General features: G+C 36.4%; 1 protein-coding gene across 2 annotated transcripts in view; it reads left to right on the forward strand.

Moving 5' to 3' along the window:
• Positions 1-17,078, forward strand: part of PRR16 (proline rich 16) — a 137,349-nt gene that overhangs the window by 83,983 nt on the left and 36,288 nt on the right. Inside the window, exon 2 of one of the 2 annotated variants that reach the window (XR_010720506.1) lies at positions 10,105-10,999. Coding sequence is in view for 1 of the 2 variants with exons in the window: in XM_066181372.1 (XP_066037469.1) it covers positions 10,105-10,863 (759 nt within the window). In the remaining variant the exon portion in view is untranslated. The remainder of the gene's footprint in view (positions 1-10,104; positions 11,000-17,078) is intronic. The other variant, XM_066181372.1, reaches the window with a different exon arrangement.

Genomic DNA, 17,078 nt, shown 5'->3' on the forward strand with positions numbered 1-17,078 from the left:
GACAATGATCCTATTATGCTATGTGAATGTGTAATTATTGTTAAATCATTTAATTATTTATTAAATAATTAAACTTAGCTACAGTTTGCTTACACTGAAATACATTAATCATAACCATTCAAAGGGCTCAGGTTTAGATGTCTAATAAACAGACAAAAGTTTAATATGTAGAACAAAAATGAGATAAAACTCCATTTTTTTTCTATAACTTCTCATGTGCCTGTGTAGCATTTTATTGAAAGGCATCTGAAAAAATTGTATTCTTAAATAGTAAAATAAATATTCTTTTAAATTACATAAATATGTTGTGATGCAGTGTGAGCAGAGGTCATTTAACTTGGAGCAACGAGTAATTAAAAGGCAACCATGTATTCATTTTAAATCTTTATGGTTCATAGCAATTACTTTCTCTGTTAACAGAGTTTGCAAATTCATTACGTTCATTTATTAGTTTATATATTATCACCATGGGTTATCTCCTGTGATGTATTCTGCCCAGTACAACCAGATGGAAAAGGTCAGATTGAGTTCCAAGACGCCTTCAGTAGTGTCACTATTGCAAAATATTCTGTGTTCTCTGATTCTTGGTACAGTGTCTGTAGTACTCTTACTTCCAGGTGATAGATGCAGGTCACCAGGAGGGCGAGGGGGAGGTGGGAACGTGTGCATTTAAGACCTCCCAGTGGAAGGTCTTAAATGTGCAAGTTGCAAATTTTCTAATAATAATCATCATTTCCTATAACGTTGCTTTTATCCAGGGAGATAGTTCAACGTGTTGCATAAAGGGAACCTCTTTCAAGGACAGGACTTATCAACAGAAATAGTATTGCAGGTATGTCTGAAGAAAGGTCTATTGCATTAGCAGGCTTTCCATTTTTTTGAGTGTAAAAAGCAGAGAATGCTTCATCTTCAATGTCACTTCATCTAAAATTTGCTTTAAATATTGTATTTGTTCAATATTTAAATTAAAATAAGGCTTAATGGATTGCACAATTTAGGGTCATGTTTTGAAGCTGAAAGGACTGGTTAGAAGTGTCTACTCAGTTAAATCTTCTAGTTCTGTTAATCTCTGTTGAAACTGTATTTTTATCAGTGTCCAACAGGAATTAGTTCTTCCAGATTAATGTAAATTTGTTGCACATTTCATTTGGGCTTAAATCTGACTTCAGAGCTGTAACCTAAATATGGAAGCCATCTACTACTCAAAGTATAATTTTACTAATAAAACCCTTTAAATCAAAAAATCCAACAGCGTAACATGTAGTCACAGAAAAGATATATTGGCTGTTCTTGGAGAATATATTTTTCAGTTTTAGTACAAAAGGATGATCAAAATGTATTTATGGAGTGTCTTTTAGAGGGCCAGAGGAGAAGGAAGGATGCCAATCAGTACTCTGCATGGTGAGATGGTTTATTTAAAATCAGAGAAATATACCCAATGCTTAAGACTAGCATTAACAAAAGAATTGCAGTGGAATTCTTTATCAGCTTCTCAGCAAATTGTTTTTGGATATGCTAAATATTTCAAATTACTTTTCAGAGCTATAATGTCACAAGGGCTTAGCTTTTTTTTTTTTTTTAACAATAGCTGTTATTAATGGATTTGAAAAGTGTACCAAGGAAAGTATTTATGAAAATATAAGATTTTTCTAATCCTATAAAGGAACTTTTAGTCTCCACAGTCTCCATAGTAAGCATTAATTAACATACTTTTGGGAACTTCTACATTCTGTCTACCTAAATAGTTAAGAGCTTGGACAAATATTTAGAATTGATTTAAATTAATATGACTTCTAATTAGGCAAATCACTGTATTTGTAGTCATTGTGAATGACTGTTTATATTGAAGGTTATTATGTAGGGACTAAAATATCTAAGATTTTTGTACTATTCCATTTATAGCTGGTTTACAACATGTTTATTCAAAAAACATTAACAATAATAAGAATACACAGATTGACCATTCCTTAGTTTTTATCAACATGCAGCTGTTTTCAATTTTGTTACATGTTTTGAGAAAGAAAAGCAGTAGTAAACTGCAAGGAGTGTTACTGAAACATGTAAACAAATATTCTATATTAATTCTCCTGAGTTTTCTACAGGGAAGACTTTTTACTTTTATTTAAATGTGTATTTAAGCATAGAATGCTGATTAGCTATTTGTCTTTTAAATTTCCTTCTTTGTGCCAATGAATTTAAAAGAATTTTATGCAGAATTATGTATCAAATGTGTATCTGACGTGCCCAGCTTAATCCTTTTTTTTTCTTATCTAATAACATAAAGATAAAATTTGGATACTCTTCTTAAATAGTCATACGGGCTACATCTTCTGTGTCAAAGCTAAATTTGAAGAGTAATGAAAGGAATACTTTGAGATTAATTGACATCAGTCTAACAGTAGAGGAAAAATTGCTAATTTCCCATTAAGTTCTATTTTTCTTTGTGAGTCATGAAATAAAATTTTCCTTATATTTTATAATGCAGTCTTCATTCATTTTTTTTAGTACTTAAAACCTCTTTTTTTCCCCTAGTTCTGTGTCTTTTTTCAGTGTTCAGGACGAGCTGTACCATATCTACTTGCTGCTTTCACAATCTGTTTATGAACAGATTCCAGGTAGCACAGGGTTAACTGGGTTAGCTAGTTAACACTGCTGCCCATATAGACATGCGTTGTACTTGCTGTTTCAAGTCCATGGACTTGTTTGCTATGCTTACACAGTGCTGAGCCTGAGTTGCAGTTTGTCTTTCAGCCTGGGTAACAAGCTACATGTGAAATCATTCCATTACTTGGCAGAATTAAGACAAGTGTCATCATTCTGTGATGATCTAGATGTGACAAAACAGATTTAATCCCCTTTATTTTTAGTGAAATTATTTCTTTTCCTATATTGCCAAATATAAGATGGTGTGAGTATTTCACATCACTCATTTTCAGTATTTCACTGGAAGTGTGAAATTCTGATGCCATTAAAAACAATTGCTGACTTCTTCTGATGAATATTTTAGAACAGTTTTGGAGGGTTTTTTTTGTTAGAAAAGTTATATGAACTTGCTTTTCTCAGAAGGACTTTTCTCGTTTGTTACTTTATTTTCTCAGGGTTTCTGTTAGTTTATTGTAATTTTATCAGGATTCTTCTGTGTGTGACAAGAATTGTAGTGGTACTATTCATCATGCTATGAATACATGCTACATATCTGCCTTCATGTCTCTCTCTGATCTTCCAAACAGCATCCCTATGAGACTTCATCCAAAAGGGTTCACAGGGGAATTTCCACAGCTATGTCAAATTCTTAAAGGGGAACATAGGGAGCAGATTGCTGTAATTTCTTTTTATTTCTTCTTATTTCTTGAACGGGGAAAAAAAGTCTTTTTTTAAAAAAAATATTTTGAATGTGGGCCTCTCAGTTTGGTTGCCTGAACTGCTAATTCAGAATCATGATGCTGAGTCTTCGTGGCTTTGTTAGATTCTCAAGAGCCCAAGATAATCTTAAATTTTCATGTACGTGTTTCTTTCCAGCCTAACTTGGTGTTCAGTCTACTTCAAAATGTAAGAGAAAAGTTGAGTAATGTCTGTCACTGAAAATCAGGCATTTTTAATTTCATTTATGTACAGAGGATAAGATGGAATGTACTGCATCCAGCTCTGGGGTCCCCAGTACAGGAAGGACATCAGTCTGCTGGAGCAAATCCAGAGGAGGGCCACTGAGATGATCAGAGGGATGGAGGGAGCCTCTCCTATGAGGAAAGGCTGAGAGAATGGGGATTGTTCAGTCTGGAGAAGAGAAGGCTCTGGAATGACCCCATAGCAGTTTTCCAGCACCAGAAGAGAGATGGAGAGAGGCTTTTTGCAAAGGCATGTAGTGACAGTAAAAGAGGAATGGCTTCAAGCTGAAAAAGACTAGGTTTATATTAGATCTCAGGAAGAAATTCCTTACTGTGAGGGTGGTGAGGCACTGGAACAGGCTACCCAGGGATCCTGAGGGTGCCTACTTCCTGGAAGTGTTCAATGCCAGGTTGGATGGGGCTTTTAGCAGACAGATGTAGTGGAAGTTGTTCCTGCTCATGGGCAGGGTGTTGGAATTAGATGATCTTTGAGACCTTGCCCAACCTAGGCCATTCTATAACTCTTAGTGTACTCTAAAGCATAATACTAGTTTGCTGAAGTTACTAATGTATTCTTTACCCAAAACTTTATGGTGGCAACGACTTCATATGTGTTACCTTCCTTTGCTTAGGATGCGGTTGATCTCTTAGATGCGCTAACACTGACAGGCTTCACACTGGCCTTGCCCTTTGCTGCTGCTGCTGCAGGGTGAGTGACTGAACTGCTGAGATACTATTCTAAGAGAAAGCTGAACTAATATGCCTGGAAGTTTGTGTTTACTGAAATACTGAATTAATCCCCACTGCTTTGTTACAGTATTTTAGCAAGAACAGACATTACATATTCATACAGCTTCATATAGGAAGATGCTGATGGATACATTGTAAAAACAAACAAAAAAACCCCAACCCACAACCCAATTGCAAGACTGAGAGGGCTTCTGTAGCTGTGCTCTCACAAAACAGATACAGCTTGAGTATTATGCAAATTCACTAAACACTTTGTCTATAAAATTATCTGGATTTTTTCTCAAGCAGAAAGAGGTGTAGGTTGTAGATCCGTGTAATGAAGGTGGGTAACTGGAGGATATTGAAGATGCCAAAAGCTGATGCAGGTTAAAACAGATATAGCCATGTTCACTGTAGATAAGTATGTCAAGATCTGCTTAATACAAAATCTGCTAGGAAGTTCTTGAGTTAGAAATTGTTTGAGAATTGAATAAGGTTCTACACAAATATTTCTATGTGACCTTTCTAGTATTCTTGCCTGAGCACCTGCTTTTTTTTTAATTTTTCACAATATTGTACTAAGTAGACTGCTTGTCTCTCCTGCTACAGCTTTTCTTTTGTTTTCTTTTGGCAATTTTTTTTGATTACACAAGTTTATAAACTTGTTTCTAACCTAACTTTGTTTCTGTTTCTTCATGATCTGGAAGCTGTATTCTCTGAGGACTGGGGGAAGGGGTCAGGTGGCACTGTAGAGAAGTTTCCTGTAGGAAAATACAAAAGATATGACCATGGATTGACTGAAGCTGAAATAAAAGCACCTGAAAAAAGGTTATTATTCTGCTGTTATGCAGCTTAAACTGTAAAGGGGGATATTGATTCTCTCACTGTTAACAGGTACCTCTGTTTCTTTTTTTTTTTTTTTAACTCTGGAGTAATTTGGGACTTACAGACGCTTGGTAAAGAAGAAGCTTTTTTCATGTCCTTAGATATCGCAGAACTAATCACAATATTATGAGTTGGAGGGGACCCACAAGAATCATCAAAGCCAATTCTTAAGTGGATGGTCCATACAAGGATCAAACCCACAACCCTGCTCTTATCAGCAGCATGATCTGACCAGCTGAGCTAATCTTATATTCCCCATATATATTGAAAACACATTTTTGTCAACAAAGGTCTAATAACTGTACAGGAAATAATGAACTAAAGTGATGTCAATGTAAATAGCATGGCAGCTTGTCTAGAAGATTTTGGTACTAATTACAGCAAGTGAACAAGTTCTTGTAGTATTAGAGATGTAATCATGAGATATTAGAGCTACTGATATAGCATATTTCCCAGTCCCTTGCTTAAAGGCAAGAGCAGCCTCTTCATGGTAGAGTTGATTATTCTTTTATTCTTAGTTACATATTTATTTTTGTAGCTTGTCAGGTAGTTAATTTTTGCACATAAAGTGCAATATTTGTCTATGTCAAACTACACAAGTTTTTGGCAAAGGAAAAAAATTAATACATTTTATTCCATTTATTTTGTCCACCTGATTTTGTTAATTCCAGCACTAATTCCTTTAGTTCAAAATAAGAACTAGTCTCATGACATGATTTAATTTTGGTTGATTTAAAATCAAATTCAGCATCTGTCCATGACTATTCATTTTCTAGTAAACTGCCAGCAAACTTTTAAATCTCATAGCTGTGCACTGCTATGGTGCAGTACGAAAGAGTAATATATGAATTATACCTATTCCATCTCAGAAGTAATATTATCTAAGTTCCATTCTGCTCATGCAGTTTTTTGGAGAGCTACTAGCCTGTGCAAGTAATTAAAAAAAAGTCTATTGTAAATCCATGTGAATCTTTGAAAAACATAAAAAACAATGCAAAAGGCTGGACATCTCAAAAAATATTACAACTTTTTTACTTTTGTGAACTTGAAAAATAATGAATCTTTGTTGTGTATTAATTTCCTTCCTGAAAAGCAATTTGCTTTTATATATAAGGGTTGCAAAAAAAGCTCAGCAATTGTCTGTGGTGGATAGAGGGTAGACAGTGGATTATATATTCACTGAACATATTTCCTTTTAATAGGAGGAAAAACAAACCTGGTGAAGCATTTATTTTAAAGAGACAACAAAACTCTCCATAGATGTATTTTTTGATGTGTATTAGATATTCACACAAAGAAACAGAGTAAAGAGTGTTTGTGACTAATTGTAGACGCACTTTTCAGAGAATTTTAGGGATGCAAGTAAGTGCAAGTACATGTTACTTTCTGTGTCATGCTATAGTCTTATGATTACAAAGTTAGATTCTTGGAATGAAATCCTGGCATTCTGTGAGAAACACACAGGAGTTTTAAGTATTGGTCTAATCAAGTTAGGACATTTGCCCATGAAAGGCCTTCAACAGAGGAGGTAAAAACTAGACAAAACTTACAAGTACAGCTCAAACAATGAAAATATTACATCAGCATAGGCTGCTTTTGAAAATCAAGACTTTTTCTTGGACTAGATTCTGAAGTTCCTTTAAACAGGAACTGCAGTTTGGCCTCAGTGGAAAAGCAATACTTTATGCTAGCTCTATATTTTTGAGGAATTTCATGTAAAATTTAGTAACACTGAGGATCGAGTTAACTGTAAAATATCTTTACATTGCAAATTGTTTGCAACTTCAGTGGGGTTTGGGGATTTATTTTATTGTTAATTGGGATTGAATAGTAGTTGTGTTTTGGTTTTTTTTGTTTGTTTTTTTTTTTTTTTTTTTTTACCTGAACTTGATTTTACTGATTAGTTTTCCATGCTCTGTCAGTTTCATCGCAGAATTTCTGAGTCCAAATGCATCTTGCAAAGGGTGTAATCTTTGATTTTGATAGAGAAATCCAGCTCTGGGCACCTGATATTGTTGTCCAGTACCAACCCAGAAAACAGATAAGAATAAACTGATGTCCTGGTGCATTCAGGAGTGTCACACTGGATTCTACAGAGCTTGAAGCCTCAGGATACTGCTGACATGGTAGAAGTGGGCATATCTGCAGAGCTCAAATCTAGTTAATAGCAAAGGTGCAGCTTGGAGTATAAAATTGTGTATCCCCAATATTTCTACATGTGAATCAAGTCCTGTTTTATTCAGAACTGGAAAAATGGATGCACTTCTGCACAATTACAGCAGCTTTTTCTTTTTTCTTTTTTATTTTTTTTTTTAATTAATATTCTCTCTCTTTCTTCCATAGAAGATGCATTGTGAAACAAGGGCTGTTTTTTTTTTCTCAAAATACTTTTTTCTTTTTAACTGAAACAATTTCACTGTGTTAGTCATGGGTTCTCATGTTGCTTTTTCATCTTATTTGAATTTTACCTTCTGGGACAAAAAAGTGAAAGAAAAGAGCGGTACACAGAATCACAACTCGTGGTGGGAATGAATCTGGACAGATAAACTGTGTTTTTGTGTCAGAGCCATTTCATGCTGGATTTATGTTTTACAAACGTAAGTGACAAAAAAAATTTGATGTGTACTACACATTTGCCCAGAAGGCATGAGATAAACTCTCTAGTCATTAACTTGAAGGGAAGTTCAGAACAGACTTTCCTGTTACTCTTGAGAAAATTTTTGCTCTGCAATGCATAATTGTTCTATTTCTTTGCTTGCCAAGAAATTGTTTGGTTTATGTTGCATCAATCCATTCTATCACTGTTATACTTTAAGTAAAAGATAATAGGATGCAGTAGGATGTTTAGATATATATAGGCAGACCCTAATATTTACAAAAATCCATACTTAGCTTGCAGAGGGATGTTTAAATTTCAGGCTTACTGTCCAGAACTTGACTTTCTTTTCCTTGTTTTTATTTCCTTCTGAGAAGTTCTCTCTGCCTTATTTTGCTGTGTAATGGAAGGTGATAATAAAAGTTCTTTCATATGTAAACTGTCATTCTTGCAATGAATGTTGGTACAGATGGTGTTTGTCTATCCTTGTTCTGAAATTTTCAAGTGTTCTTTTATGCTGTACCCTGGAGAGGATGTGTGAGATCAGACAGTTACTAGAGTTCAACTGTACATTTTAACTTCTAGAATATTTTTTAAAATGCTTACTATTTTAGGGATTTAATGTCTTTTTAAGAGTTTTTTATTTTTCTTTTTTCTTTTTTTTTTCTTTTTTTGACAAAAATTAGAAATTTAAATGCAACACGATACTGGGCTTTGAATACTGAATAAATTAGTTGTTTATTTGGTCTTTTAGATAAAAAGTATTGTAAAGTTTTTTCAAAGATGCTTGAAAGCTCTCAGAATGATGTCTGTTTGCATGGTTTTAGGCGAAGGAACTCACTAAACTGAATTTTGCTGCATATGAATTTTATGAATTCTGTGTTATGCAACTTAGCTTATTGTATGAGCAATGAAAGCTAGAGTGCTTTTTCATTTTATGGTGGTTTTGCTCTTAGTTACCTTTTACTATTGGGCACATAAGTGGGTGACTGGTTTGATTGAATTACGGGTCACTGCCTTCAGTAGTGACTTTCACTTTTTTGCAGTTAATATATGGCTCATATGCCTAAAAATAGTCTTAGTTTGTAATCAGTACTATCAGCACCAAATTATCGAAAGCAGGAAGTAGAAATGAAAGTTTCTGTGGCACAGTGGCCACATCTGGTTTCAATTGGGTTGCGTCCTCCAGAACACCACAGATCTCCCACAAGGACCCTAAGCAATGGCACAGGTTTTTACTCATGCACCAAAATTAGTTAGCAACATTTCAGCTACTGATTACTTTTTGTACATCCTGTGAGGCTGTGAAGGACAGAGAGGAGTTTTTAAATGTGTGTTTGTGCTACTTCCTGTGGTACCTGTTGTAGTTACGCATAGCTTGTAACTACAGTTGTTTACCTGGGTACTGAGTTAAATGCAGTTTTCAGTAAAGACTTTTTACTGTCATATGAAAAACTTCTCTAGTAAGTAAATGCACTGTTGGTTCCATGCCCTATAAAAAAATCAGTTGGAAAAGGAGTCTTGAAAACTAGAAAAGATCTAACAACCTAGAACCTAAAAACAGAATTCTGGCGAGGTAGAGGAAAACTTCAAATAAAGTGCATGAGTTCTTAAGTACTTGTAAGTGGAAACCAAGCAAAATTTTCTCTTTCAGCAAATGCTATTTCAGGATCGTTTTGGAGGATTTCAGATCTTATGGAAAATACTCATAAAAGGAGATAATGCAAGAGAGAATTTGTTTCTCAGGGTCTCTTCTATGTTAAAAAATTGTCAGAAAATTGTGTCTCAAACTTACGATTCTAGGTGTATACTATCTCTTCTACACAGAGAATGCATGTTTAAATCTAGAGTGTTTGAAAGGTCAGAGCTAAAATATACTCTAACGAATTTTTGGGTTCAGAAGCTGCCACACAGAAGCTAAAGCTGAATTATTTTGTCTCGTCCTGCACTGGCAGGCAAAGGGTAATACTGAAGAATTACACTTCACTCACTATGATATTACCAAGTAAACCCTGGAGGGAAAGAAAGGAAATTTCATTCTAACTGTTTCAAGTTATATTTCTCTTGTATTCAGGTGATGAGCTAGCGAACTAGCCATCCCTATCATTATTGTTGTCATCAGTTTTATTACGGTTATTTTATTAGCTTTACAAGAAAAAAAATAATGGTCAAAAAAATTGGATGCTTCAGTTCTGGGGAGGACAAACTGATAGTGGACAATGGTTTTGTTTTTCTGTCCCTTCTCTGAAGTATGCTCTTCTCACTGTTCTCACTCTGGCTGTTGCACAGGTGGTTGACCAGATTGACACACTGACGTGTGACCTGCAGCTGGAGGATGAGATGACGGACAGTTCCAAAACAGACACACTGAACAGCAGCTCCAGCAGCACAACAGCCTCCAGCTTAGAGAAGGTCAAGGTGCTGGGCAGCGTGCCCCTCATCAAGCCGCCTACGCACCCCTCTGCCATCCTCACCGTGCTGCGGAAGCCGAACCCGCCGCCTCCTCCGCCTCGGCTGACGCCCATCAAGTGCGATGAGCTGCCCCGGCTGCCTCCGCTGGCCAACCCGGTCAAGACTAATGGCACCCTGCTGCGGAACGGGGGCCCGCCCGTCAGGCCCGGCCACATCCCGAATGGAGACATGTGCTGTATACCCAGCAGTAACTTGGAGAAAGTCGTGATGCAGCCTCTGGGGCACAGAGCCGAGAAGGAGCGGTGTCCTCAGGCGGGAGGGAGGGAGCGGGTACGGTTCAGTGAAAAGGTGCAGTACCACGGCTACTGCCCCGACTGTGACGTTCAGTATAACATCAAAAACAGGGAGGTGCACTTGCACAGCGAGCCGGCCCGGGCTGCAGGAAAGCTGCCACACCAGTGCCCTCCTCTGCCACCTCCTCCACCTCCATTGCCTCCATTTCTTCTGGAAAATGGAGCGTTGGGGATAAGTCCCAGTAATAGCTTTCCTCCTCCACGACCTGCAACTGTGCCTCCACAAACTGCACCAAAACCCCAGAAGACCATCTTGAGGAAATCAACCACTACAACAGTGTGAAGTATGCCCCTTGTAATAACTCCTTGTTTTTTCCTATATATAAACATAAATAGGTAATGAGCACTTTCTACTTGAGCAATAAAAAGACCCAGTGTATTACACCCTATGTCCAGTGAAGTGGCATAAAAATCACATGGTAAGTAAAAAGAGGAATACTTGTTGATCTTATTTGTACTCACCAAAAATACTCCTATGGCAAAGGGTGCTGAAAAATCCCTCATTCTTTGGCATACAGGTTGCAAACATCTGTAGGAGTTTCTTATTTGTAGCATGGTTTAAAAGACAATGAAAAGAAAGTTCAGTGTGAAAATACCGAGTAGTGAGTGATATGTGATAGATTTCAGTCTATCTGACATAAGGCAATAACCATTTCTCTCCTGGGTTTTAGGACTTTTCAAATGTCTTTTGATGAAGCAAAACAGGGTACCAGGTAACATGTACCTTGGATGACTTCTAGCAGGTGCTTTTTTCCTCTTCATGAGCACTTGAGCAAACTCACTGTATGTGGGGTGGTTGCAGTAGGAGGTAATCACTGGACTTTCAGCAGCTTGGTCGTTGGTGGGGAAGTAAAGAAATAATTGAAATGTATGTTGGTGTGGCTCTGGAAAACTGAGTTGAATTTTGTTTCTCACTTCCTCAGTGCATCACTACCAATGTAAAGTACAGCATTTTGAGATGAGCAGGGATGGTGCCATTAAGTTTCCCTTTTTTCTCCATCTGCAAAATGGTAGTGATATCTTATCTCACTGTGCAATGGCAGTAGACTGAAAAAACAAAGCCCAGGCGTGTGTTTTTCCCAAAGCTTTTGTCTGGTGCAAATCTTCTATTTGAAGGCAAAGAAAATGTTGCTTAAGGCCTCCAGGGACACCCACTTAATTCATGTAAAGAGCTTTGAAGTTTAAAAACTCTGTGCAATTATGGAGCATTGACATGCAAAACAAGATATTTTACGTGTTATCACATTTTTATGGTGAACCCAATTAATATTCTTGTAGTTGAAAAAAGCCCTCAGTGTTTTTAATTATTTTATGAGAGAATATCTTTATTCTCACAAAGCGAATTGCAGGGACTCTAAGTTTAAAAAAAATTCCAGTCAGTGAAGAAAATCTGATAATAAGTATGTTATTTACAAAACTTGTGCCAAAATAATCTCAATGGCCAACAGCAAATGCTGTATTAAAGAAACCCAAAACCCTATCCTTATTTCAGCTGAAATATAAAAGGTACTAAAGTTACTTTGTGGCAAAACAGAAAAAAACAGACAAAACAAATTTTAAATTTTAATTTCTATTTACATCTTGTAATGGGTATTAAACAGATACGTATGTTTCCCTGGATACATATTCTAGTATTTACACCAAAAAAATAAGAATAAATATAACAAAAGTCCCATCAGATGACTACTATTTGTAAATCTTTGTAGTAAGCAAAGATTTTATTTTGTAAAAATACACATCCAGGGTCTAAAGCTTTATGAAGTGTTCCCTGTATAAAAGGCAAAGAAAGGAAATGGTCCTAAATTCTTAATCATGCTTTCCCCTTATGCCTCCATGTGTTTTTCATGATGCACTTTACATTTGGTATTGTTTGACTGTACTCCCACGAGAGCTGTTGCAAAGTGCAGTAAGTCCAGGCATGCACAGCAGGAGGCAGTAACTCGTTCTGCGTCTGTGTTGGCTACCCACATTAGTTTTTTGGCAGGTGGATTCTGCTCAAGTGCTGGGACTCCACAACACCTCCCTTACTCATATGTTGAAAACTGCTTTTAAAATCACTGGAACGATGTGTGGACCACATTGCCTAGCTGCAGATTTTTCTTTTAAAAAGAAAATTCCTGATGTCTTTACTTTATCACTACTATACAGATCATTCACCTGCTATGAGCTAATTTAGTATGTTTTTTTTTTCATTCTTCAGTGAGCTACTGTGTACGAGAAGCAAGATAATGCAAATAAAATATTGCACATAAAATATTAAAGGAAATAACAAGTCATTTTAGGGGGTTATGGTTTGGTCATGTGTACCTCACATATGTATTACCTCACTTGGCTTAATTATTCCAGTATGAACTCACTACTGATAGCAGAGCACCGGATTTCTCTTCTGGGCTTGTCAGAGTCCTGTGAACATGTTAGCACCTCCAAACTGGATGCAGTACTCAGTGGATGTGCATTGATATACATGTAAATTTCAGTTTTGTTACAATTCTCACCTCTGAAAAGCTTAAGCAGCATCTGAGTTTCAGCAGTTAATGTTCAGTTCCAGTACCCAACATCTTGCATCTCGTTCTTTGTCTTCCTCAGAAGTGCTTTCTTGTCTTCCCCATTCCTCATGAATATCTTCATATTATAATGGCTGTGTCAAGAAAAGATGCAGCTTTTCAAACGCAGTGCTATCTTTGGCCAGAAAGTTTTAAAATGTGGTGGAAAAATATTGTTTTTCTGCAAAGTTTGACAACCCAACATGTTCCAGGATCTCTATTAAATCATAGTACAAACATTGAATCAGTTATGTTTTAATGAGAATGTCTCTGGCATCTGTTCTTTTGTAAGGTAGTGTAATAATTTCACATTACTAATGTGTCAGAAAAAAAATTAAGGTTAAAAAAGGTGAACTTGCAAAATGTGGGAAACAACTTTAAATTTTGCAGCACTGTTTGGAAACTGCTAATGGAAATGGTGTAACAACAAACTTAATAGTATATTCAGCCAACAGCATTTTTTACATTTATATTAGGAATATAAAGTCTGCAAAGCATTTCTGAACACCTAAAAATCACTATACTTCACACCTTACTGAGGAAAACCCAATAAATTACCCAGGACTGGATAGAAGTTGTCAGCATTTGTAACATAAATGTAATATTCTCTGAGATTACATTTAGTGTTTTTCAAATATGTTAATACCTGAAAAAAAATTAAAGTCCAGTAACAGTACTCAGAGCTTTAATTCAGTGTTTGCCATCATTTCAGTCTGCAGTCTAGCTTTGATTCCCTAAGGTTTTAAAATCTCAACTGTCCATCTAGACTTCTCAAACACAAATAGGAGAAGGTGGTTTCTGTCAATTTAATGAGGGAGACAAGCTCAGGAAAATTAGAATAAGAAATGAAAATTACTTAATTTGTAGTGGCATTCATTAAAAAAGCTAACACATGAATACATTGCAAGAAAGGAAAACTAGGAGGCTAAAATCCAATAAAAATCCTTTTGAGGGACATAAGGTAAGAATCTTCAAAAACATCATGGATCTTTCTACCACCTGGTAAAAGTCACTGTTCTTTCTTCTCTCTTGTCATATGGAGTTGTCACACCTTTCATCACATTGTGCATTTTTCTTAAAAACAAGAAAAAGTTCCAAGTCTTCATTGATGTTTTTATTATTAAATCAATATTTTATTTAAAATATGATATGAAATAAGTCAAGTATACGCTATAGCTCTTGTTATTAGCTTTCTTCAGATAACTTGTTTATTGTTTTTGAAGTGAAGAGTGGTATGAATTCTTCAATTACTAGAGAAATTTGTGCATGGATGTTTACTCAGGTCTCTTTTTTTCCATGTTCTAATTATGGCTTTCCTTTCAGTAGTGCCACAAACATTTTACATGTGCATATAAAATCATACTGTGTTTGCTGTGTCACTTGTATGATGTAGTCTTAAAGTAGGCATGAGTAATGGGCACATATTTTTGCAGAGGCATCATTTCTCACACTCTATTTGTATATATGCTGTGAACCATGTTTTTTCAGGGGCTGTGTGTATGTGTTTAGAAGCAAAATACCTATCCACTGCTCAAACTAGTAATAATATTGAAAGCATAATGCTCACAGCTGCAGAGAAGTGTGCATTTGCAAGTGAGACGTGCACAAAGGCATGTGGTAGAAATGCATATGGTAAACCTTGCTAAGAACCATTGCTAGAACACTCAATCTGAAAAAATACATGGCACCTGTTATATAAACAGAGTGCACTTTGTTTATATATATATCACAGGAGTATTTGTGATATATCTCATGCAATATTTACATGCTGCAGCCTAAAATATCTGTATTAGCATAGACCACAACTGAGGCAGCAGCAGCAGGCGGTGTTACTGGCTCAGTATCCTGTGGAGCAGTGCATGCAAACTGCTTATCTTTGGTAGCAGTTATGTGCTGATGGTTTTTAGTTGGGAAGAAGTAGAAGGGATTTTATCTCAATAGCCTATTTTATGGTGGCAAATAGTCCCAGAGAGCAAGTTTCGCCATCAGTCATAATTTTGGCAAAGGATTTGTAGTAATCCATCTTGGGATAGCTCTGGGGAGCACAAGCAAGCTGACTTTCATTTCTGATCTTAAATGATTTGACATGTCTCTAACTCATGTCAAGTCAAAGAGCTCTCTTGTTAGCTGAGACTGGAGCTGCTGGGATGAATGGACCTGGCCTTGTATCCTGCTGCAGGAGAGAGGCCTGTGTTTGAGTCAACCAAGGAGCAAGTCTGGTAATGTTCTCGTTGCTACATGGTGGGTTTTGTTAAGAACAAAAGAGTTCTGTTAAGAGTTTTGTTAAGAAATTACACATGCACTGTGTTCATCAGCTAAGCTGTATTGTTTCAGTGGTGAAGCATGGCTGTACTTAAGTTGCCCGGTCTTTTGTAATGCCAAATATTAGAAATTTTGAAGCAAGGGTTTCCTTATTTTTGAGGTAAGCGTTCTCCTGTCAGGTTATACAAATAGGATGAAAATCATAATGAAGATATGATGAAGGTGGCCTAGAACTTTTCATGCTTTGAGACACTGGGTTTGTTATTACAGGACTATGACTGTCTTTTGTCACATTAAAATGTTTATAATTTATAGACAGGTGAGTAAAAAGTAGAACATAAATTGCACCTGATACAGCCAAGAGTAGTAGTTTGAGGAATGAGTATAACCAGAATCATTCTGCTGCCTTGTGTGGGAAAGAAAAAGAGTGAAGGTCTGGGAATTGCTCCATCTTCTCCTCATGACAAGAGGTTTTTTCTTTAATTCCTGAAATACTGGATGTGTATACTATGATTTTTAAAGGAACTTAGCACAATCTATCTCATTGTCTGTAAATTATATTCGTTAAAAAAAAAAGGTTTTTGTAAGAGCTTTCTGTTATCACAGCTGTCTCTAGATGTTTGTCTGATATTTTGACTAACTTCATATGCAATCTCGTAAGCAATAATGGGAAAAATTACATAAGAAGGGAAAATAATGGGCAAATTATGAAAAAAAAAAGAACTTTCAACAGATGTGTTTGTGTATTCCTCAGTGGTGCTTACATGATGATGACAACATCAATATGAGAGCTTGTTTGTCTTTACATAGGGTTCTTATCATTCCTTGAACATCTTGAGTGGTGAGATTAATATGATGATTATACTAAGAGGCAAGAAAAAAGCCAGTCAGTGACAGAAATTCTCATAGAAGTGTATATTTCCTTTTCAGTTCAGCACTGATTTTCCTAAGTAAAAGTTGTGTGTGCGTTGGTCACCTTCTTGGATAAATTAGCACGTGAAAACCAGAATATTATGATAGTGTCTTTCTTTTTGTATAAATCTCTAATGCCTACACAATACTCTGGTTTTCCTTTTTTACAAATACAGTGATGATTGTATACTGGAGTTAAAAAATTGTCTATGTCCCTATATCCCTTCAAATCTAGTTTAAACTCTCTCAACACATCCTGGTAAGTCTTGAGCTAAGATCCTTTTTCCCTATTCATTGCCAGTAGGCTTGGTGTTGTATAAACTAACCTATAAAACCCCCAAAATTCTGTTGCATTTTAAAAAAGGGTAGAAAGGAGAAGCCTGGGAGCTACCAACCTGTCAGTCTCACCTCTGTGCCTGGAAGGATCATGGAACAGATCCTCCTAGAAGCTCTGCTAAGGCATATGGAAGACAGGGAGGTGATTTGAGACAGTCAGCATGGCTGACCAACTTGTGATCTTCTACAATGCAGAGAATAAATACGTCAGTGGGCAGGGGAAGGGCTACAGACATCTATCTAACTCCTGTAGGGCATTTGACTGAGTTCTCTCCAACATCCTTCTTTCTGAACTGGGGAGATATGGATAGACTATTCAGTGGAGTAGAAAATATTTGGATGGTCACATCCAAATAAGAGGGAGCTGGTCAACAGCTTGAGTTCAATGGCAAGTGGTGCTCTGAGGAGTCTGTACTGGGACCAGTGTTATTTAATATCTTCATTG

Source organism: Chamaea fasciata, unplaced genomic scaffold, assembly GCF_029207755.1.
Source record: "Chamaea fasciata isolate MVZ Bird 193981 ecotype frontalis unplaced genomic scaffold, bChaFas1.0.hap1 SCAF_4, whole genome shotgun sequence".
NCBI lineage: Eukaryota > Metazoa > Chordata > Aves > Passeriformes > Sylviidae > Chamaea > Chamaea fasciata.